Here is a 21,251-nt window from a genome sequence, read left to right on the forward strand (position 1 = left end):
TGTTGGTACGTATTTTTTTTTTTTTTTTTTTGTGTTTTGTCAGCGAAGTCTTGAATTCCAAGTTGCAATGGCTTTTCTTAAATAAACCACGACTATTAAATAAAAAAGCTTTTTAAGTTGTTGTGACATGATTATCTTTAAATTTGGTTTATGTACTCTATTAAGCTCCTTGCATATAAGAAAAGCGAATTAATGTTTTTAATTTTGAAATGGCAATGACTTGTTCTTCCACGTATACACAGTTTCCCGAGAATCAAAACTGATGGTCCCTACGGCGCACCAGCAAAAGACTACAAGAAGTACGAGGTGGTTGTGCTGGTCAGACTTCGGATTGGGGCCACTGATGATCAGCATTATATATCAAGGATATTATCAACGGCCAAGGAACATGTCCAACTCAACCAACTCGACAAGAATTCACAACATGATCCACAAGGTATAAGAACGAAACTTTCAAGACACGAAAGGCTTACTTCTACTGGGTAACTAGGGAGCAGGGCTCATATGACTAGACTGGTTCAAGAACATTATGAACGATATTGCAGAACGAGACAAAAGTAAAGTCATTGAACTACAAAACTATTGCATGCACCAGCGTCTACGAAGAATGAGAAGTTCGTTCAGCCCTCATACATATGCTTCAGTCCCTAAACCATGCCAAGAGTAGTTTAGACATCGTCTCTGGGACAAGGGTCATGTCCCACTTCGCCAGACATAATTGGGAAAACGTCTACAAACAGATTGCTATGGATCATCTTGGCTCTAATGTTGGTAAGCTCTCTCTCTCCCCTTCATCTAATCATCCAGTAAGCGTATGATTGTTTTTTCGGGCTGGTTCTCAGAAATTAAGATTACTGATAGATAAATTAAAGTAACTGAAAGTAAAGTAGAAATATTGAAGTTTTGTTTTATTTCAACTCCTTGAGGTTTTACAAAGATGGGTTTGTCATACTTATACATCGGACATAAACCCTAGTTGATGCAGACATATGTCATCATCTCTGTACACAAGATGAATCAAGGGCTGCAAATCTGTTTGATGTCTTAATGTCTCCTTTGTCGCTTAGCTTGTTGACAGCTTTAGCTTTAACCGTACAGTCTTCAATGGCGATCTTCTTCTGATCTCTTTGCGATTTAGCCGTTGGAAGATTACACTGTTGGACTTTGTTGGGTTGGACCTTGGTGGGCTTCGCTCGTTCTATCACACGGCCCAACTTACCAACGACACTGTTTGGACTAGAAAGCAAATGTTCTGCTTTTGTACTAACATCCCCCCTCAAACTTGGTGTCGGAGGAAGTCCTACGCCGAGTTTGCTCCTAAGAAAGTTGAAGACGTGGAACGGGAGTGACTTGGTGAGAATGTCTGCGATCTGTTGAGTTCCAGGAATGTGTGTAACGACCAATGTCTTCAAGGCAACTCTTTCCCTAACATAATGATAATCAATATCAAAATGTTTTGTTCTCTTGTGAAAACCTGGGTTTGCAGTGAGGTAGACTGCAGAGAGGTTATCACAATACATCTCCGGTGTATTTGGAAGAGCTATACCCAGTTCACGCATGACAGAGCTTACCCATTTTACTTCAGCAGCTGCTTCCGATAGAGAGCGATACTCTGCTTCAGTTGAGCTTCTTGACACTGTTGGCTGCTTTTTAGATGACCACGAGATAAGATTCCGACCAAGATAAGTACAATAAGCACCAACTGATCTCCTACCTTCCTTGCAATTTGCCCAGTAACTATCACTGTAGGCCTTTAAAGCGAATGACATTTTGCTGCTGTAAGTCATTCCCATTGTAATTGTACCTTTGATGTACCGAAGGATCCTTTTGAGAAGATGAAAGTCTGAAACTGAAGGCTTGTGCATCTTTTGACAGACGAGATTGACAGCAAACTGAATATCTGGTCTCGTTAATGTCAAATATTGTAGCTTCCCTGCTAAGCTCCGAAAATAGGTGGGGTCAGAAAAATCTTCCGCCTGATGCTTGACCTTGTCCAGTTCAAGAGGAAGGGGTGTTGGCATTGGTGCACAATGTTCCATTGAAGCAGCAATGAGCAGGTCTTCAGCATATCGTTGCTGTGACATGAACAATCCATCAGAGAATGTTTGAATTTGGATACCAAGAAAGTATCGAGCCTGACCCAAGTCTTTCATCCGGAACTGCTTGTTGAGTTCTTCTAGCAGATGAGTGAGTGTGGTTGAATCATTGCCAGTTATAACCATATCGTCCACATACAGAAGCAGAAGGATTGTGTTACCATTGTGCTCGTATGTGAACAAGGAAGGATCATGGTGACTACAGACAAAACCAAATTCAAGTAAGAATTCACTAAACTTGTCAAACCAGGCTCTTGGAGACTGTTTCAAGCCATATAAAAATTTATGAAGGAGACAAACATAGTCTGGTTTTTCTGGATCAACAAATCCAGCATGTTGTCTCATGTAGACTGTTTCCTTTAGATCCCCATGTAAAAAAGCGTTTTTGACATCCATTTGTTTTAACTCCCATCGCTTAACTGTAGCTGTGTGAAGTACCATCCTCAGTGTTGGAGTTCTAACCACAGGGCTATATGTTTCTAGATAGTCTATTCCTTCCTCTTGGTTGAATCCTTTAGCTACTAAGCGTGCCCGTAGCTTGTCCAAGGTTCCATCAGCATTGTATTTGGTTCGAAAAACCCATTTATTTCCCAGAACATGCATATTTGGTTCAGGGGGAACTAAGGACCAAGTATTGGCTTCTTTGCAGTTCCCTATTTCCTCTCCCATGGCATTAGTCCAGCCAGGATGCTTTAAAGCAGCTGTGACTGTTTTAGGTTCTGGTTGAGAGACTTTGTGAGTAAGCAACGCATATCTCGGATTGGGTTTTCTAATACCACTCTTTCCTCTGGTCACCATAGGATGTTGATTAGTTACAGGGACGGGTTCATCTGAGGTTTGAAGAGTGGGTGCTGTAGATAGGTGAGCCAATGTATTTGATGACACATCCTGTGATGCATTATTTGATTGAGAAGGCTCTTGTAATGTAGGAGCGCTGTCGCCAATAGAAACAGGGTCTAAGCCCGTCGTACGCTCAGTACACTCCTCCATTACAGAGACAATGTTGTCTGAAGCTACTTGCAAAGGCTGTGTAACTTGTTCTGAAATCGTTACAGGCTGGGAAACTTGTACTGAATCAGACGTGCAGGTTGAGGCAGCAAAACTTTTATACCAAGCAGATGATAGAGGTGTGCTGTCTCTTTGATGAAAATGGCTATAGATAGTCGAGAAAGGGAAAGCAGCCTCATCAAAAACTACATGTCGACTGATGTATACTCGACCTGTAGGAGGATAGAGGCAACGATATCCTTTGTATTTTTCATTATATCCAAGAAACACACATTGTAAAGATTTGGGATCCAACTTGTTATGAGCATAATCACGTAATGTTGGGAAGCAGGCACAACCAAAGGATCGCAAAGCAGAGTAGTTAGGGGTTTGACCAAAGGCTTTTGAAAAAGGAGTCTCTCCATCCTTGAGTTGAGCTGCAGGAAGCAAGTTGATGAGAAAATTTGCTGTAAAGAATGCCTCTACCCAGTACTTAGTTGGAACTTTACTTTGAAACATCATAGCAAGACCTAGTTCGGTGATGTGTCTATGCTTCCTCTCTGCTAAACCGTTTTGCTGAGGTGTATGAGGGCATGAGAGAAGTTGTTGTATACCGCTGTCTTGCAGGTGTTGCAGAAACTGTTTACTTATGAATTCGCCTCCACCATCACACTGAAAGCACTTAATCTTGCAATTAAACTGATTCTCAACCAGCTTTTGAAACATAACGAAGATTTGAAAGAAGTCTGATTTCATTTTGATCGGATATAACCAACTGAACCGAGAATAATTGTCAACAAAGACTACATAATAACGAAATCCTTGGACAGAGTTTATTGGAGAGGGTCCCCACAGATCATAGTGGACTCTCTCAAGAACTCTAGAAGCAGAAAAAGAAGATGAGATAAAAGGAAGTCTTGAACTTTTTCCTAGTTGACAAGCTTCACACACTGTCTTAGTGATTTTATTGAAAGAAATGCACTTGTTCTTGGCTAACTGTTGGAGGACTTGACTGTTAGGATGACCAAGTCTTCTATGCCACACTTCATCACTTGCAAGATGTTGTTGTGCAGAGTAGAAGGCTTGCATTTTCGGTTCCCCCAAGCTGTAGTGATCCTTATGCAGATTTCCCATTACCAGTAGCTTCCGTGTTGCCTTATCATTTATACGAACACCCTCATCATCAAATTCAAAGGAGCATGGATAGTCTCTAGTAAGCTTAGACACAGACAACAATGATTTAGCAATGTCAGGGCATACAAGAACATCTTTTAAAGGCAAATTACCTGAAGAGGATGCAATACATGCGGAGCCTGTGTGAGTAATGAGGAGAAACGTTCCATCACCAACCATCACAGAGTCTGAACCAGTGTAGGGTTGTGAGTGATTGAGGACTTGTGGACTGTTTGTGACGTGAGCCGAAGAACCCAAGTCTGGAAGCCACTCATGACCATGTTGATCAGTAACGTCAGTAATCCGCATTGCAGCCAATGCAACAGGAACATCTTCACATTGGTAGCTGTTATTGAACCTATGCCAGCAACGAAGCGCAGGGTGACCATTCTTGCCGCAGATCTGACATGTCACATTCTGAGAGTTTGATGGATGTGAGACTTGCTGATGAAAGCCTCGTCCCTTTGTTGAGTATGTGTTACGGCCACCACGTCTGTTGTTTCCCCTGCCTCTACCATTGTACTGTTGCTGAGAGTGATAGGATTCATTGGATTGAGACACTGCAAAGGCAACATGTGGTGACACTGTATTCTCAACCAAATAAGCCTGAAGCCTGTCATCATAGCCAGTAAGCTTCGGGATTACATCATTCAAAGTAGGACAAGGAGCAGAGTCAAGAGCATTCTCAATAGTGGTTTTAATCGGCTCATACTCTCGTCCTAATCCATTCATAGCTGCAAATATTTTCATTTTCTCTGGAACCGGACTACCAACAGCAGCTAACTGGTCACAAACACTCTTAAGTTCCCTAAGATAAACCGTCATAGTCTTTTCTTTCTTTTGAAAAGTCTGCAACTTTCTCTGAAGTTCGAATAGCCTAGAGGAGGAAACCCTATTAAAGTGATTTGCCAGAGTAATCCATACCTCATAGGACGTTGAGCAGTTCTGAACAACACTGAGTATGTCCTCAGCAAAGGAACCAAGAAGCCACGACTTGACAACGGCATCTGTTCTTAGCCAGTTCTGCTGCTCTTGCTGAAACTCTGGATTCGGTCTCTCTGTTGTAGTACCGTTGATTCCAGGAACGCTGACAGTAGGTGAGGGCACAAGAACAGAACCGTTGACGAAGCCTATTAGACCTTGACCCGTTAAAAACGTCTCGAACTGATTCTTCCAGAGAGAGTAGTTTTGTCCATTGAGAGTGATGGTTACACAGTTTGAGATGTTAAGGGAAGGAACTATGTAAGAAGCCATAGATCTGTTTACCACGGTCTCAGAAAGACTGTGCTCTGATACCATGAAAGTAAAGTAGAAATATTGAAGTTTTGTTTTATTTCAACTCCTTGAGGTTTTACAAAGATGGGTTTGTCATACTTATACATCGGACATAAACCCTAGTTGATGCAGACAGATGTCATCATCTCTGTACACAAGATGAATCAAGGGCTGCAAATCTGTTTGATGTCTTAATGTCTCCTTTGTCGCTTAGCTTGTTGACAGCTTTAGCTTTAACCGTACAGTCTTCAATGGCGATCTTCTTCTGATCTCTTTGCGATTTAGCCGTTGGAAGATTACACTGTTGGACTTTGTTGGGTTGGACCTTGGTGGGCTTCGCTCGTTCTATCACACGGCCCAACTTACCAACGACACCGTTTGGACTAGAAAGCAAATGTTCTGCTTTTGTACTAACTGTAACCTCTTACGTCAACTTACATGATATGCTGATTTCACGTCGCACTATTGGAGTCAGGTCATGGAAAAATATTAGAATATTAACTTGAGTTTCACATGTTCAAAAGCATTGATATAGTCATATAGTAACAGAGGTCTAAAATATAGATTTGGTATAGTCGTATTAGGTGATCTAATTTCTGACTTTAAAGAAAATAATGATATTGATATCAATGATTACGGTGGAAGACTTGAACTAAAACGAAAGTGTTAATGGTAAACCTGGTATGGATTATGGAAACAAATTAAATATTTCAAGATCAGGGAAAGTAGAAACCCCTTTCGAGAATTAGTTGGACGTTGGTGTTTTTAATTTATACTTTGACGTTGGTGTTTTTGGAATTAGAGCTTTTGATTTTGATAGATGAATGATTAACGAGGGATATGTTTATTAAAATTGACAGTCATGTTGTAAGATTTTTTTTGTAAAAAAACGTTGATGAAATTTGGTATTCGGTGTTCAATGAATCAACCAATGAAAAGTTAACAAAAATTCAAATACAAAATCGTGGGCCTAAGTAAGTCTATACACGTTTCACGTTTGTCTCAATTTGTTTACATTAAGTTGGAATATATTATGTGCGTCTGTTCTGTTGATTGTCTGACGAGCGTCGCCGTCGCCTCTTATAATATAAAAAATGACTACGCGAATATTTTTGGTCGTCTAAATCATCTTACAAACACAAAGAGTTTCAGAGATCTAAAGAGAAGACTTTTTTTTAAGGAGAATACACTTAAAATTTTGTTTCTAAATCGTCCCTCCTTTTACTTACAGAGCATTGACTTGAGATGCAAGAAACAAATTGTTCCGTTTAATCATCGTTTTTTTTTTCTGCTCTCGTTTGGTTTCGCGTTAAAACAATGCAGAGAGTGAGCTTTGAATTACCGGACTATCATCATCACTCAGACACAGAGGCTGAGAAGAGCAGCGATGTAGTTCCGTTGAACGGATCATCGCCGTTGACCAACGGAAACCTGGCGATGGAAAACCTTAGAAACACGGCGGCGGATGAAGAATCGAGCGTGAAGGAAGATACGGAGCTGACGACGGAGAAACGAAACGGTCGGGTGAAACTTACTAACAAGCTCAAACGCTTGAAATCATCTGTCTTTGGAGAGAGTAAGCCAACTGGATTGGACCGTTCAAAGTCAACGGCTGGTCGGGCCTTGAAAGGGCTCAAATTCATCAGTAAGACCGACGGTGACGCTGGATGGAGTGCCGTGGAGAAACGGTTTCTTAAGATCACGGCCACCACTGGTGGATTGCTACTTCGGTCAAAATTTGGTGAATGCATAGGTAAAAATATTTATCACTAGGGTCTGAATTATATTTAAGTTTGGAAAGGATTTGGATCTAAATAGAGATATTAACATATTGCAGGGATGAACTCAAAGGACTTTGCTTTGGTATTGTTCGATGCATTATCTAGAAGACAGGGTGTGACAGGGGATGTGATTGATATGGACCACTTGAAGGAATTTTGGGAACAAATAAGTGACCAAAACTTTGATTCCAGGCTTATGACATTTTTTGACATGTAATTTTCTAATCATTATAATCATTTTTGTTCTTTTTGTTTCATTTATCTGGTTTCTCTACAAGTTATGGTGATGAATGTAAAGTTTGAGCCAAAGGGTTTGTGAAATTGCAGGATGGATAAAGACGCCAATGGTAGACTGACGGAAGACGAAGTTAGGGAGGTAACATTTTCTAAGACTAATATAATTATGAGGTCTTGATTTTTTCTCAAACATTGAAAATCTGATTATTTTGTGTAAATTTCAAACACAAGTAAATATGCTAAAAACTTGTAAATGAACCCAAACGCATACAAAAAATTCAACATCTTGATATTTGTCTTTGAGAAATGCTTGAAGGGTGAGATTAAATTTGTTGATCCTCTGTTCTGTATTTTTTTTTTTGTGTTTAACAGATCATCAACCTTAGTTCGTCTGCCAACCATCTGTCATCTATCCAGAAAAAGACTGATGAATATGCAGCTATGATCATGGAAGAGCTTGACCCTGATCATATGGGGTACATCATGGTAAATTCTCATGATGGTCATGATCTGAAAACCAATATTTGTGTTTCCAATATATGTAGTTTCTATATGTAATTAACTTTGTGGTGACATTAAAACAGGTGGACAGTCTTAAGAGATTGCTTCTACAAGCGGAAACACAATCTGTAAGCACAATTAGTGAAGACAAAAAGGAACTGAGCGACATGTTAAGTGAGAGTCTCAAGCCTACGCGTGACCCTAATCCGTTGAGGAGATGGTATCGTCGACTTAGATTTTTCGTACTGGATGGCTGGCAAAGAATTTGGGTGATAGCTCTATGGCTCACCATTATGGCTATCCTATTTGCGTACAAGTATATCCAGTACAAGAATCGAGCAGTGTATGAGGTGTTGGGGCATTGTGTGTGCTTGGCCAAAGGTGCAGCAGAGACGCTGAAGCTAAACATGGCCTTGATTTTGTTACCTGTATGCAGAAATACTATCACGTGGCTTAGAAATAAGACTAGGTTTGGTGTTTTTGTCCCTTTTGATGACAACATCAATTTTCACAAGGTAAAACCACACAAATTTCTTGTTATTTTAAATATTTATGCTAGTGTAGTGGTTGAGGAATCGCCATATCGCTCTGAGGATGTGACCAAAAAACATAGTTTATACATTCTTCGAAATACTGCTAACCTAGATACATATAAAATACAACTTTTTATCATTTATATAGTAGTAACTTGACGCCTAAACAAACAGGTTATAGCGGTGGGAATTACGGTAGGAGTAGTCATACACGCCGTGGCCCATTTGGCTTGCGATTTTCCACGGCTAATCGCGGCAACTCCCGAAGAATACATGCCTCTCGGAAAGTTCTTCGGGGAGGAGCAACCGAAGAGATACTTGCATTATGTGAAGTCAACAGAAGGAATAACAGGACTCGTAATGGTTCTCTTGATGGCTATTGCTTTTACACTGGCTCTGCCTTGGTTTAGACGGGGGAAGCTAGAAAAAAAGCTTCCAGGGCCACTTAAAAAAATTGCGAGCTTCAATGCCTTCTGGTACACTCACCATTTATTCGTTATAGTCTACACTCTCCTTGTCCTTCACGGATACTACTTGTATCTCAGTAAGGAATGGTACAAGAAAACGGTGAGTACTTCAGTGTTCAACATTTCCAAAATCGTTGAAAAAACGTTACTAACTTGGGGGTTTTGTTTATAGACGTGGATGTACTTGGCAGTACCAGTAGCTCTCTATGCATGCGAGAGATTGATACGAGCATTCAGGTCCAGCATCAGGACAGTCAAAGTTCTTAAGGTAGCCGCTTATCCTGGAAAAGTATTGACTTTGCAAATGTCAAAGCCTAAAAACTTCAAATACATGAGCGGTCAATACATGTTTGTAAACTGTCCAGCAGTCTCACCGTTTGAGTGGTACGCAATAAAGAACACTCTTAATTATGAGTCAACAACTCTAAACCCATTTCAGTATATTTGGATGTGGATTTTATTAATTTATACATATCTCTACAGGCATCCATTTTCAATAACTTCTACACCACAAGAGGACTTTCTGAGCGTTCATATAAAATCACTAGGAGATTGGACAGAGGCTATCCAAGGAGTCTTCTCTGAGGTCCTATATATACACTTTTTAAATCTCTCAAACTTATATACATTTATCAGTCTTGGAGTCGGGGAAAGATAGTTTTGTGTGTATGTCTCAGGTGTCTAAGCCATCTCCGGTCGGAGATACATTGCATGGTGCAAATAGTCCCCGGTAAGTATATTCTCTTTTTCTTCATATATTTATTATATTGTAAGACTAGTCTATAAATTTATTACGTATACACTTTACATCTAGTATATATAACTCACCATAAAAGACATGTGTGTGTATACCTAAGAAAATATCTAACGTTGTTAATTTTGAAATGGCAATGACCCCTTCTTCCACAGTTACCCCAAAATCATGCTTGATGGTCCGTACGGCGCACCAGCTCAAGACTACAAGAAGTACGAGGTGGTTCTGCTGATCGGCCTTGGCATTGGAGCCACCCCGATGATCAGCATTATCAAGGACATTATCAACAACACGGAGACCAAAGAACAGCTCAGCCAAATGGAGAAGGGATCGCAACAAGTGCCACAAGTTAAGAAAGAAACTTTCAAAACGCGAAGAGCTTACTTCTACTGGGTAACAAAGGAGGAGGGCACATTTGACTGGTTCAAAAACATCATGAACGAAATAGCGGAACGGGACACAAGCAAAGTCATAGAACTACACAATCATTGCACTAGTGTTTACGAAGAAGGAGACGTTCGTTCCGCTCTCATACGGATGCTCCAGTCTCTGAATTATGCCAAGAATGGTTTAGACATTGTTGCTGGAACAAGGGTCATGTCCCATTTCGCCAGACCTAATTGGAAGAACGTCTACAAACAGATAGCTATGGACCACCCTGGCGCTAATGTTGGTAAGCTCTCCTTCTCCCTGATCAAATGAACTAGTAAGCGTATGGTTTGGTTGTTGTAATTTAATTAATGACTACAAAGAAAAGGATATAAACTGAGAATGGATATATAACGTGCAGGAGTGTTCTATTGTGGAGCACCGGTATTGACAAAGGAATTAAGGCATCTAGCTTTGGAATTCACACACAAGACAAGTACAAGATTCTCCTTCCACAAAGAGAACTTCTAAAGACAAAGAAGCAATTCTACCCACAATGCTAGCATGATGGCTAACAAATTAATGAAAATTGTGGAGAGCTAAGCTAGTGTGTCATATTTGTGTTTTGAGGATTGAATTTTGGTTTTTCTTTTTTATGATGTTTATGTGAAATGTATGTTTATGCGCTCTTTGTTTTTGTTTCATTATCTAATATTCAAAACCATGTTCAATATCCTTAATTAATTTTTTTGAATTTCACTTTTCACAGGATTGTGTAGAAACGTATAAACCGCACAACAAAAAGCTAGCTAGTCGCTGTGGATAATCCTTTGGAGAACAACTTTTCTCAAAACAAAAATAGAGAAAGACAGTACAACTTTTCATCGGAGATGCTGTCGTTACATATTAAACAACATTTAACATTTGGCCAAATCAATATTTTGGGGGTCTGCAGAAGTGCAAGTTTGTACAAACAGTCCTAGTAGTGTAGGAAGAGTTTATGAGAATCTCTTGGGCGAGTTTAGGGGATATCTTGCATGCATGCATTCAACTCTCAGTTCATTAACAAAGACACCACCATATACTGTTCCTTAGGTACAAGTCTCGTTCCTTCACTGAAGGAATTAGCTAAGGCGTATAAGCAATAATGCCTTGACTATATGTTCCACTTCCACCACGTTGCCTAGCTTCCTTCAGAAACTATGAACAAATGTCTTATTGAATTTATTCAGAAAGTCAAGAGAACAAAAATAATTATTCAGTTTTCACATTTTCAAAAGATGATTGCACTATAGTGTATGTGCATATGTGTTAAAAGATTACTATATTGAAAACTTTTTGATCTTGTAAAACCAGCTTTTTTTAAATACATTACATGTAACGTTTACGTAAACAGTGATTCGACTAAAAATGTTACCCGTTCTTCCGTAAATTAAACAATATGCTATTTTATTATGTTAAAACAGTTGTCTTCTTTAGAGTTTAGACCAAAAGTCAACTATTTTGACAATTTTTCATATCAATGAAAAAGCGGAATCTTTTTTGTTGGGTCAAAGATGGAAACACGACGGAATGAGAGAGAGAAATCGGTGGCCTAATTTTTTTTTGTAGAAAAGTAAAATGTTTGACAAAATAAAAGTTTGGAAAATTTTAGAATTTATTTATTTATTATTCAAAGAAGGCATGTATATTGCATTATTTAAAAAAAAAAAATGCATTAAAAATTTAAAAATTGCATTAATAAGGGTGCAATTTGTCAAAGTAGTGGTGCTGAGAATGAGCGCGTGGTGAGCACGAATAAGAAGCAAGAAACAGGTTACATACAAAGAAGTAGTATTCATTCTCTCACCAGCTAGCTACCTAAATAATAATAAGTCTTAAAAATCAAAACGCCATCTTCTCCACGTTACCACCTAACCACTCTCATCCACCCTTTTTTTTCTTTTCATATCTCTCCAAAAGGGAATTGAATTGTGTGTATCGTTGCTCACACACGCCTTCTCATCGATTCATCTCATTTCTCTTTTCAATCATCCCCTCCTCCTCCTCTCTTATCCGTAAGTTCTCTCTCTCTCTCTCTCTCTCTCTCTCTGTAACCCTTTTTTGCCCAGAACTTGTGTTTGTGATTTCTTCGCATTGATTTTTGTGTATATATGCTTAGATCTGATTTAGCTTTAGTCGTTTTTTAGAGACAGAGACTCGTTAAGCTCTCTTTTGTGATCGATCACTAGTGCTCTTCTTATTAGACTCCATTGCTCTACTGATTTTGGAATTAGAAATCCCCCGAGTCTTTTTTGATGAGTCTCCTCCACACGATTGCTTTCGTTTTTGGGTTTTGGGTTTGTTCCAATTCCTCTTAAATTTTGTTGGGTTTAATTCAGTTGTTCTTAGATTGACTCAAATGTGATTTCTTTTCGATTGAGATATATCAAAGCTTGGAGGAGGATGTTGTTTGAGCATCTTAGCTAGTTCTCCTCCATATAAATTGCATCCGATACTCTATTACTGTCTGGCCCATTTGTAGAAGAACCCACTAGCATCCTCTGCCTCTCTCTTTCGCTACTTAGCTTTGATCTCGATTTCTTATTTATGATTCCTTTGTTTGTTTGTTTTAGATTCTTGTCCTGTTTTCACCTCAACAAGAATGGATCATTGTACTGGAGAAAATCCCATGGCTTCTCAGTTTGATATTCTCAGATGTCCATTCTTGAGGAACATCAATGAGCCCACTAATCTCTCCTTCTCCTCTTCCTTGCCTTTTCCCATGCCTGTAAGTCAACTTTCTGGTTTGTTCACAAACTCTTTATCTGACATTTCTTGCACCGCATCCAATTCTCATCACATGTTTGTATTGGTTTTATGTGTATATCCTTCCTTTAGGCTAGAGGAGCAGGGAAAGGACCAATATTTGAAGATGGTCCCAATTTTGATACCGCATTTAGGCTTTTCCATGGCCAAGATGGAGTTGTCCCTCTCTCTGGCACCGCTCGATCTGATGAAGCAGAGAAGCCTGTCCCTGTTTTCCATCCACTTGCTGCCAAGGCTGCAACAATTAGTCTCTCATCCTTTGGACCTGGAGGGCCTTTTGGGTTTGATGCATTTTCTGACTTGTTTAAAAATCAAAAGAAGAAGTCTGACTCATCCAAAAATAAGGTAAAGATTTTCATACATTTTCTTGCTCAACATGTATCTTCTTAAGCTTTTTTAGAACGGCAATGTGTTGGCTTATGAGATATCTTTTGTCTTTCTCTTAAGAGCACTGTGCTTACTTGTTGTTTCTCTTTCAGGGAGGAGACCACGAAGCTATGGGTGACGAATGGCTGAAAACAGGAAACTGCCCAATTGCAAAATCATATCGAGCTGTTAGTGGTGTGGCACCGCTTGTTGCAAAGATCCTGCAACCTCCTCCCGGAATGAAATTCAAATGTCCTCAAGCAATAGTCACAGCTCGAGCAGCGATATCAAAAACACCTTTTGCCAAGAACCTCCGCCCACAACCTTTACCAGCCAAAGTACTAGTGATCGGGATGCTAGGCATGGCGCTAAATGTGCCTTTAGGGGTTTGGAGAGAGCACACTGAAAAATATTCCGCATCTTGGTTTGTAGCTCTTCACGCAGCGGTTCCATTCATTGGAATACTGAGAAAGTCAGTGTTGATGCCTAAGACAGCGATGGTATTTACGATTGCTGCGTCAGTTTTGGGACAGGTAATTGGGTCAAGAGCAGAGAGGCGGAGGCTAGCTGAGAAGAAGAAGTTGAGATTGGAGGTACCAAATCCGTCTTCTGTTGAAGCAAATCAGATGCAATTTGCAGGAGTTTCATCAGATGGAAGATGCGGTGATAAAGTGGTGATGAAATGGAATCCCATGATGCTTGATGTTGCAAGTCCTGTGTCTTCCGGAGCAGCTACTGTTGTCTGCTAAACAAGATTTTGTTATCTTCGAAGATTTATATATACATATAATTGTTTTTCTTGTTTTTTTTGGGCGATTTGTATTTAAAAAGTTTCTTAATGTTTGAGAAAAAACAAGAATAAAGCCATTTTTAAAACTGTTAAATTGTATTTAAATGTAAAAGACTTGTTTGATTGAATAAAAAGGAAAGAAAAGTTGGAAATTGAGTTACTGATCTAGCTAGCTTTGGTGTTTATGAATCTCGTAGGCGACGTTGGTTTTCAAATAGGAACAATGTTAATGATGTTCAAATGAGTCGTTCAGTATTGCTGATGATCTTAATGGCATTGCAAGAAAAGCACAAATACAAAGTTGCCAAACATTGCAAAACGTCACTCAAAGTGGTTGATGGTTTAGTGAATAAACATTGCGTTTCGTGAACACTGGTTTGGGTCCACTCTTGCATCTTGCTAAACCTACTCCAAAATTGGTAAACCTACTCTGAAAGTTGGCAGAACTAGTCTAAGAGATTAAAAAGGGAGGCCACTAGGAAGGAGAAAAATCACGGAGTCAATAAGCTTTTGTTCTAAGATAAATGGTTATGGAATATTCAACTCAATAACTAAGCAAGCTCCTAACCACTATTACCGTCAACTATCATGCTCTAAGATAAAGCAATCTTTCTATATTTATTGAATGTTTTATAAACACCTGGACTCCTGGAGTGGTGCTCAAGGATTACCTCATTAACCATAAGCATAGTGATCGAACAGACCATATATATGGCCATCCAGGGCTCATTAATCATAAGCATAGTTATCGAACAGACCACTCCAATAGTCCGATATGACCATACATTAAAAAATAATGGAAACTAGGTACCAACCCGCATATACTGCGGGATAAATTGATTCAAATAAAATATTATGAATAATATTATTATTTAAGATTTAAGATTTGTTTGTGTAAAACAAAATCTCTAAATAAAGTTTATTTTTCGTTTATTCAAGTTTACGTTTATCTTGTGTAAAAATATATTTCACTCGTGAAATATTTAAAAGTGAAAAAAAATTTGTAGTGATGGAGAAAGTTTTGATGTCTTTTGTGTTTCTAAAATCAAATTCACATATTTTATGTTTCACATTGTTATCTATGTCACTATGCCAGTAAATAGGTAAAATAATATTTTGTAGACTAATCTATTTAATTTAAATTAATCTTAATGTAAAAATGCAATGAAAAAATGTATAAAAAGTGATAAATAATCAAAAATTGTAGTTCTAGTGAAAACTTATAGGGTAAAATGATTTTCTATGGTTTTCAAAAAATCCAATAACATGGATATCATGTTAAGATTGTTGAGTCACATATATTTAAATAGTCATTAGAATTTTTAAATAGGAGACAAAGTATTTGTTTTTCAAAAATTTAAACTGGTGAATAGATTTTAAATTGTTTTTTTTTTTGGTAGGCATAGATTTTAAATTGTTTGTGAAATGTTATTTATTTTTAAGATTATATTGTGATAATTAATTTTTAATATGCATGAATAGTTAACAGATTTTTTTAGCGGGAGAATAAGTTTTGCATTTCAAAAAGTTAAATATGTGAATAAGTTTAAATTGTTTGTGGTATGTAATTTACTTTTATGATTATTGTGATAATTTATTCAATTAATTTTTTTAAATATAGTTGAATAGTCATCAGACTTTTTCAAAATAGAAGAATAACTTTAGCATTTCAAAAATTAAATAAATGGTTTATAATTTTTTGTGAAATGTAATTTACTTTTAATAATTAAATAGGTTATGAAAGTGAAAATTAAATATATTTTCGTATTCTAGTAGTTGATTAAATTTTTCATTTTTAAAAATTAATAGAAAAAAAACATTGCTTCATATATTTCAATGACATATTTATGTAAATAATAATAAGAAGTAAGCGCATTTATTAAACAGGTACAGAATTTCTGTGAGCGCGACACCTCAGCTTTTTGGTGAGAATGCTTCTCTATTAATATATAGGAGATTTTGCTTATAAAATTGTTTATTTGGAATACGGCAACGTTTGCAGTCTCCTAGCAAAGAATATGTCATACAATGCTTGCATGTTTTTCTTATATGTGCATGTACGTGTCTTTCTGTTATTTCTTTTCTAGTGTTGTAATTGCGTCGTACAAGAAACTAAAGAGGTGCGTCGGGATTCGAAATAAAACAAATAAGGTTGGAATGTACATCACATGATTTTGATTTGCTCTTACAATTTCCGATAAGTCCCCCTTGGTATGATGGTATAACCTTTGTTTTCAGAAAGTTGAATTTGTTTCTTTTCCGAAAACTGACGATGTGAAATAATAATAACAAAAATGTATAGTATCATGGGTAAAGAAAAATACTCAAAATAGGATGAACAAAGGGTTGTATGTACTATGTACTAGACTTGTTTGCTTAATAGGATGATCAAAATGATTTCATGTGAAATTCGTTTTTTGACATTAAATTATACTCGCTGCAGATTGGCCACCATGCCTAGCTAGTTAATCCTTGTCATGTGTTATCAATCTCTTAATGCATGCACATTAGAAAAATAGTTAGGAATTACGTTTATCATATATACGTATACAATTTCAACTTGACATTTTAAGTGATTTGTGTAAAAGTTACAAATCATATGTTATTCAATAAGTATTTTAAAAAGTCTTTTGAAATCCATTGTTATTGAACTGATGATTTAAAAATCTACTTTAAAATCCACTGTTGTTCAAAACAGTTTGTGGATTTGGATTTTAATAAGTTTTAGGGATTCTGGAGGATTTGAGAGGATTTGTTTAATTAAAAATACATAAATCCAAATCTCATGGTTTTAGGTGGGATTTGAAATTTTTTTACCATAAATCATATCAACTTCCCTAAAATCTATCAAATATCAAAATTTCAAATTTCCTAAATCCCATCAAATTCTCCAAAATTATTGTTTTAATACACTCCCATATAATATCATTTACACATTGGAGATTTGTCAGGAATTTGGCTAAAATCATTATACGATATTACATAGAGAAGATAAAACAAGAGAGCCTAATTTAAGGTTTTACAAAATTAAAAGTAACTATAATTAACTACATGTCGTCTTTAGTGAAAGGATTAGTCGCTTAGAGTATAACTTAACATTGAAACCAAAATCTATATACAACCTGATCCTTGTAACTACTATACATAATATATGAACAGAAATTAAATTAATTATCCAAAAGTGTTTTTTTTCAATTAAGAGAAAAAAAAACAAAAAAATAGAAAAAATGACGTGTATATACTAAGATTTGTTACCAAAATTAAAGTATTCAAACAGAAAGGACCCATCTGTTTAGGCAGAGGATTCGATCATCAAACGTCCTACAAATATATCTTGTTTTGCGATCTCACCCACAAATTAACGTCCTATAAAATCTCTTCCTCTGTCTATCTCTTCTTTTCCAGCACACTTCTCTTCTCTTTCTCTTGTCTTCGTGGGAGATTTGGGATCTTACACAACAACAAACAACAACAACAACAATATCTTTGTCTTATCATTTGTTCTTTTTGACAATTATTTAAGGAAAATAAATCTTGAATTCGAAATACAAAAATGATGGCAGACAATGAAGGAAGGAGAACACCGTTAATGAATCTTGGGGTTCAAGTGTCGATGAGAGTGTTAGCCTTTGGAGCTGCAATGGCCTCGTTGTTGGTCATGATCACTAACCGTGAAGTCGCCTCTGTTTATGGCATTGCTTTTGAGGCTAAATACAGCTACTCGTCTGCCTTTAGGTACCTATATTTTTAACTCATTCTCTCTTTTTTTCGATCTATCATCACTTCACCAGCTTTTGTTTGTTTTTCTGAAGGTGCAATGATCTAATTATTGAAATAATATAAATGATGAAACAAAGCCTTCACCGGCATAAAATTTCACCATTCACGTTAAAAAATATGAAGAAGAAAAAATAACACAAATACGGTTAAAAGTATTGAAAGATGAACAAATATTAAATGAGAAACACCCCTCATGTATGATGTAGGAGAACATGTGGAATACATTCGATCATTAGTTTGCATTTTTCATTTTCATTCATATTTTGTTTTACCTTTATTCCTTTTTTTCTCTTATATTTTACCACTTGAAACTAAAACAAGGACAACCTTAAACCGTGCGATCGATCAGCATTAGACGATACAAGACAAGACTCTTTACTTTCTTCGTATATTATATAGTAGTATATATTATAAAGAGACTTACAATAAAGTAAGAGATCGAGTGATGATGATCAATCTGAAAATGTGTATGATTTTGATGTTTGATAGGTATTTGGTGTACGCACAGATAGCTATCTGCGGAGCGACATTCTTTACACTTGTATGGGCTTGTTTAGCAGTCCGCAGACGAGGACTTGTTTTTGCACTCTTCTTCTTTGATTTGGTAATTATTTTACGTACTTTCAATCTAAATTTTTTTAACTTAAAAAAAATATGAAATATATATGTTCATTTATATACGTGAAAACTCATTATTTTGAATTAATTAGTCTCTTGAGTCTTGACAAATTATTATAGATATGAACGTTTTGGGATGGGTTTGATCATATATATTTTGATGTGTACAGCTTACGACGATAACAGCGATATCGGCTTTCTCTGCGGCCTTCTCGGAAGGTTACATCGGGAAGTACGGTAACAAAGAGGCCGGTTGGCTTCCCATCTGTCATTATGTGCACCATTATTGCAATCGTGTCACTATCTCACTGGCTTTGTCATTCGCCTCTTTTGTACTCTTGTTCCTTCTTACGGTCATAACTGCCTCCGCTGCTCGTAACTACTGATTTTTTTTTTTACATTTTATACTTCATACAATTCCTTTAATTTTACTGCAAGATAACTCACTATCATTGTTATATACTTGGATTCCATTAAATGAAAATTTGATTTGATACTAAAGATATGAAATTTGTATGATGCATTGTATGTATTTAATTCTTTAGAATATTCTTCTGTTCTTTGTTTAGGAGGAAATACAAGATACATGCAACAACAAAAATTTTAAAAGAGGGAAATTTAAATATTTTCAATCAAACTGTAAAATATGTGTTAATGTAGAAGAAACTCATCATAGGTTTTAAAAAAGGCTGCATGAGGAGTTATAATAATCATAACAAGAGCCACACCCAAAAAAAAACTAATCCCTATGGATGATGATCGCCAAATGAGAATATGTTTACATGACTATAATAATTGTAGTTACACTAAAAATGCAAAAAGAACCAAGATGGGCCCATGAAGTAACACTTGCGTTTTGGATTGGGCCTGTCATAAGTCCACTAAGCAACTATGGGACCCACAGTAGCATGTGCCGTAGATAGGCTGGAATCCTCGAGAACAAACCTCCGCCACAAAACTAAAACCCTTGTGCTTGCGTATCGTATAACGACGCCGTATCTTCGTATCTCTCTACTTGCTCCAAACATAAAGATTCACCTTCTTCTCTTTAGAGATTACACCTTATCCAACTAAGAGAAGCCATTTTTACTCTTTTTTTAGGTCTCTTGAGTGAGTTGTGTATTGAGCTTCATCTCCTCCAATGGCTTCCTTATCAACCACTTCTCTAAGCTTCAAAGCTCCGTCCACCAGAATCTCTCAGGTGACTCTACAAAACTTCGGGACATGTTACTGTCTGTTTGTTTTATCACTTCGAAACCTCAAACGTTTTACTCAATTTTAGTCCAGTAACCATCCACATCTTGAGAATTCGCTTTTAAGTTTTTTTTTTTTCCCTAGTTATATTTAAAAGCCATTATGTTGATCATCAGGTGTTGAGGAAAGGCTCAAGTTTTCAGTCTGTGGCCTTTGGTCGTTTCGCGTCTTCAACTTCAAAGACTAGCCTTCGTCTTCAAATCAGTTGTGCAGTAAGTATAAAGTTTTGCTTAACATAAACTTATATTTTATGAGAAATGCAATAAGTTGATTGTAGTAACGTGTGTGTGAGGATATAGGCGAAAGCAGAGACGGTGCAGAAAGTGAGTGACATTGTAAAGGAGCAATTGGCTTTGACTGCGGACACTCCTCTCACTGCCGAATCCAAGTTCACTGCTCTTGGTGCCGATTCTCTCGACACCGTATGTTATATTCTCTCTCTCTCTCTCTCCCTCTCTTTCATATTTATGCCATGTTAATATTTCCTCTGTTTCATAATAATGTGATGTTTTAGCCATTCTCTGTTTTAAAGTATGGTTACGTACTACTTTTTCAATGCAAAAGTTTATGAATATTCATTAGTATTCTTGGATGAATATGGATGTAGGTGGAGATAGTGATGGCGTTGGAGGAAAAGTTCAACATAAGTGTGGAGGAATCTGATGCTCAAAACATTACGACAATCCAAGAGGCAGCTGATTTGATTGAGGACCTTGTTCAGAAGAAACCTGCGGCCTAAAACTCTCCCGGTTTAACAACAACCCACGGTACATCGAACCGGCTATCTTTTTAATCTGACCTATTCTTGGTCATCAGAGCATTTTATTTTGGTATACTAGACCGTTTGTTATTATTTTTTTTTTCTTTTGGAAGCTAAGATTGGATGTTGATGATGACAAAACTTTGGTACGTTGAGATTGATTCTTTGTGGTGATTGGTCTATTATGGCGAATTAATATATAAATGTGTTTTGTACCACTGACATTGACATTGTGCCATCGTTTTGTTAACTAAACCTCAAAGATTAGAAAGGAGCTAGAGTTTGATATTATTGCCTTTGGTTGTTATCTAAGCGTCTACTCAAATAGAGTGTTTTGGATTATCTTAAAACACCTCCTTTAATATTTTTAAATACTTATAATATGGAGTTTTGGAGTAATTGGGTACATATTAATATATATATTGTTTGAAATAAATGTACTTTGTAAACAAAATTCAAAATTGTATGAATGAAATAAAATGAATCAAAATTTAAGTTTTTAGATTTTTTTTTTGCTGAAAAAGGATCTCTGCAAAATCTCCATCTCCTAGGTGGCTGACATTTAGGTTGTTACCGACAAATGTTTATAAATGATGTAGGTAGACAAGTAATCTCTACCTATACCACAGTGACTAAATCAAAATTTTGTTTTATTGATTTTGTACCTCTTAATTTAAGCGGAAGAGTATGCAAAAATAAATT

General features: G+C 36.9%; 4 protein-coding genes across 4 annotated transcripts; all 4 read left to right on the forward strand.

Annotated features, from left to right (window-relative positions):
* LOC104730932 (putative respiratory burst oxidase homolog protein G) lies at positions 6,849 to 10,906 on the forward strand. Its single transcript, XM_010450178.2, has 11 exons — positions 6,849 to 7,284; positions 7,369 to 7,525; positions 7,640 to 7,688; positions 7,922 to 8,035; positions 8,134 to 8,565; positions 8,758 to 9,150; positions 9,223 to 9,434; positions 9,534 to 9,636; positions 9,728 to 9,780; positions 9,960 to 10,477; positions 10,595 to 10,906. The coding sequence occupies exons 1-11, from the start codon at positions 6,849 to 6,851 to the stop codon at positions 10,702 to 10,704; spliced, it is 2,577 nt and encodes an 858-aa protein (XP_010448480.1). The 3' UTR covers positions 10,705 to 10,906.
* On the forward strand, positions 12,040 to 14,299 carry LOC104730933. The gene is made up of 4 exons (XM_010450180.1): positions 12,040 to 12,230; positions 12,789 to 12,943; positions 13,054 to 13,326; positions 13,461 to 14,299. Exons 2-4 carry the CDS (start codon positions 12,818 to 12,820, stop codon positions 14,094 to 14,096), a joined length of 1,035 nt encoding a protein of 344 aa, XP_010448482.1. The 5' UTR covers positions 12,040 to 12,230; positions 12,789 to 12,817; the 3' UTR covers positions 14,097 to 14,299.
* On the forward strand, positions 17,512 to 18,995 carry LOC104730934 (CASP-like protein 1F1). The gene is made up of 3 exons (XM_010450181.2): positions 17,512 to 17,872; positions 18,407 to 18,521; positions 18,706 to 18,995. Exons 1-3 carry the CDS (start codon positions 17,691 to 17,693, stop codon positions 18,919 to 18,921), a joined length of 513 nt encoding a protein of 170 aa, XP_010448483.1. The 5' UTR covers positions 17,512 to 17,690; the 3' UTR covers positions 18,922 to 18,995.
* On the forward strand, positions 19,536 to 20,773 carry LOC104730935 (acyl carrier protein 4, chloroplastic-like). Its single transcript, XM_010450182.2, has 4 exons — positions 19,536 to 19,736; positions 19,906 to 20,001; positions 20,089 to 20,211; positions 20,397 to 20,773. The coding sequence occupies exons 1-4, from the start codon at positions 19,677 to 19,679 to the stop codon at positions 20,526 to 20,528; spliced, it is 411 nt and encodes a 136-aa protein (XP_010448484.1). The 5' UTR covers positions 19,536 to 19,676; the 3' UTR covers positions 20,529 to 20,773.

This window comes from Camelina sativa, chromosome 12, assembly GCF_000633955.1.
Source record: "Camelina sativa cultivar DH55 chromosome 12, Cs, whole genome shotgun sequence".
NCBI lineage: Eukaryota > Viridiplantae > Streptophyta > Magnoliopsida > Brassicales > Brassicaceae > Camelina > Camelina sativa.

Coding starts and splice junctions, on each gene's coding strand:
- LOC104730932 (XM_010450178.2), top strand. CDS start 6,849: ATGCAGAGAGTGAGCTTTGAATTACCGGACTATCATCATCACTCAGAC. Junction 7,526..7,639: donor CTTATGACATTTTTTGACAT/GTAATTTTCTAA, acceptor GTGAAATTGCAG/GATGGATAAAGACGCCAATG. Junction 7,689..7,921: donor CGGAAGACGAAGTTAGGGAG/GTAACATTTTCT, acceptor TGTGTTTAACAG/ATCATCAACCTTAGTTCGTC.
- LOC104730933 (XM_010450180.1), top strand. CDS start 12,818: ATGGATCATTGTACTGGAGAAAATCCCATGGCTTCTCAGTTTGATATT. Junction 12,944..13,053: donor CCTTGCCTTTTCCCATGCCT/GTAAGTCAACTT, acceptor TCCTTCCTTTAG/GCTAGAGGAGCAGGGAAAGG. Junction 13,327..13,460: donor CTGACTCATCCAAAAATAAG/GTAAAGATTTTC, acceptor TTTCTCTTTCAG/GGAGGAGACCACGAAGCTAT.
- LOC104730934 (XM_010450181.2), top strand. CDS start 17,691: ATGATGGCAGACAATGAAGGAAGGAGAACACCGTTAATGAATCTTGGG. Junction 17,873..18,406: donor AGCTACTCGTCTGCCTTTAG/GTACCTATATTT, acceptor GATGTTTGATAG/GTATTTGGTGTACGCACAGA. Junction 18,522..18,705: donor CACTCTTCTTCTTTGATTTG/GTAATTATTTTA, acceptor TGATGTGTACAG/CTTACGACGATAACAGCGAT.
- LOC104730935 (XM_010450182.2), top strand. CDS start 19,677: ATGGCTTCCTTATCAACCACTTCTCTAAGCTTCAAAGCTCCGTCCACC. Junction 20,002..20,088: donor GTCTTCAAATCAGTTGTGCA/GTAAGTATAAAG, acceptor GTGAGGATATAG/GCGAAAGCAGAGACGGTGCA. Junction 20,212..20,396: donor GTGCCGATTCTCTCGACACC/GTATGTTATATT, acceptor ATATGGATGTAG/GTGGAGATAGTGATGGCGTT.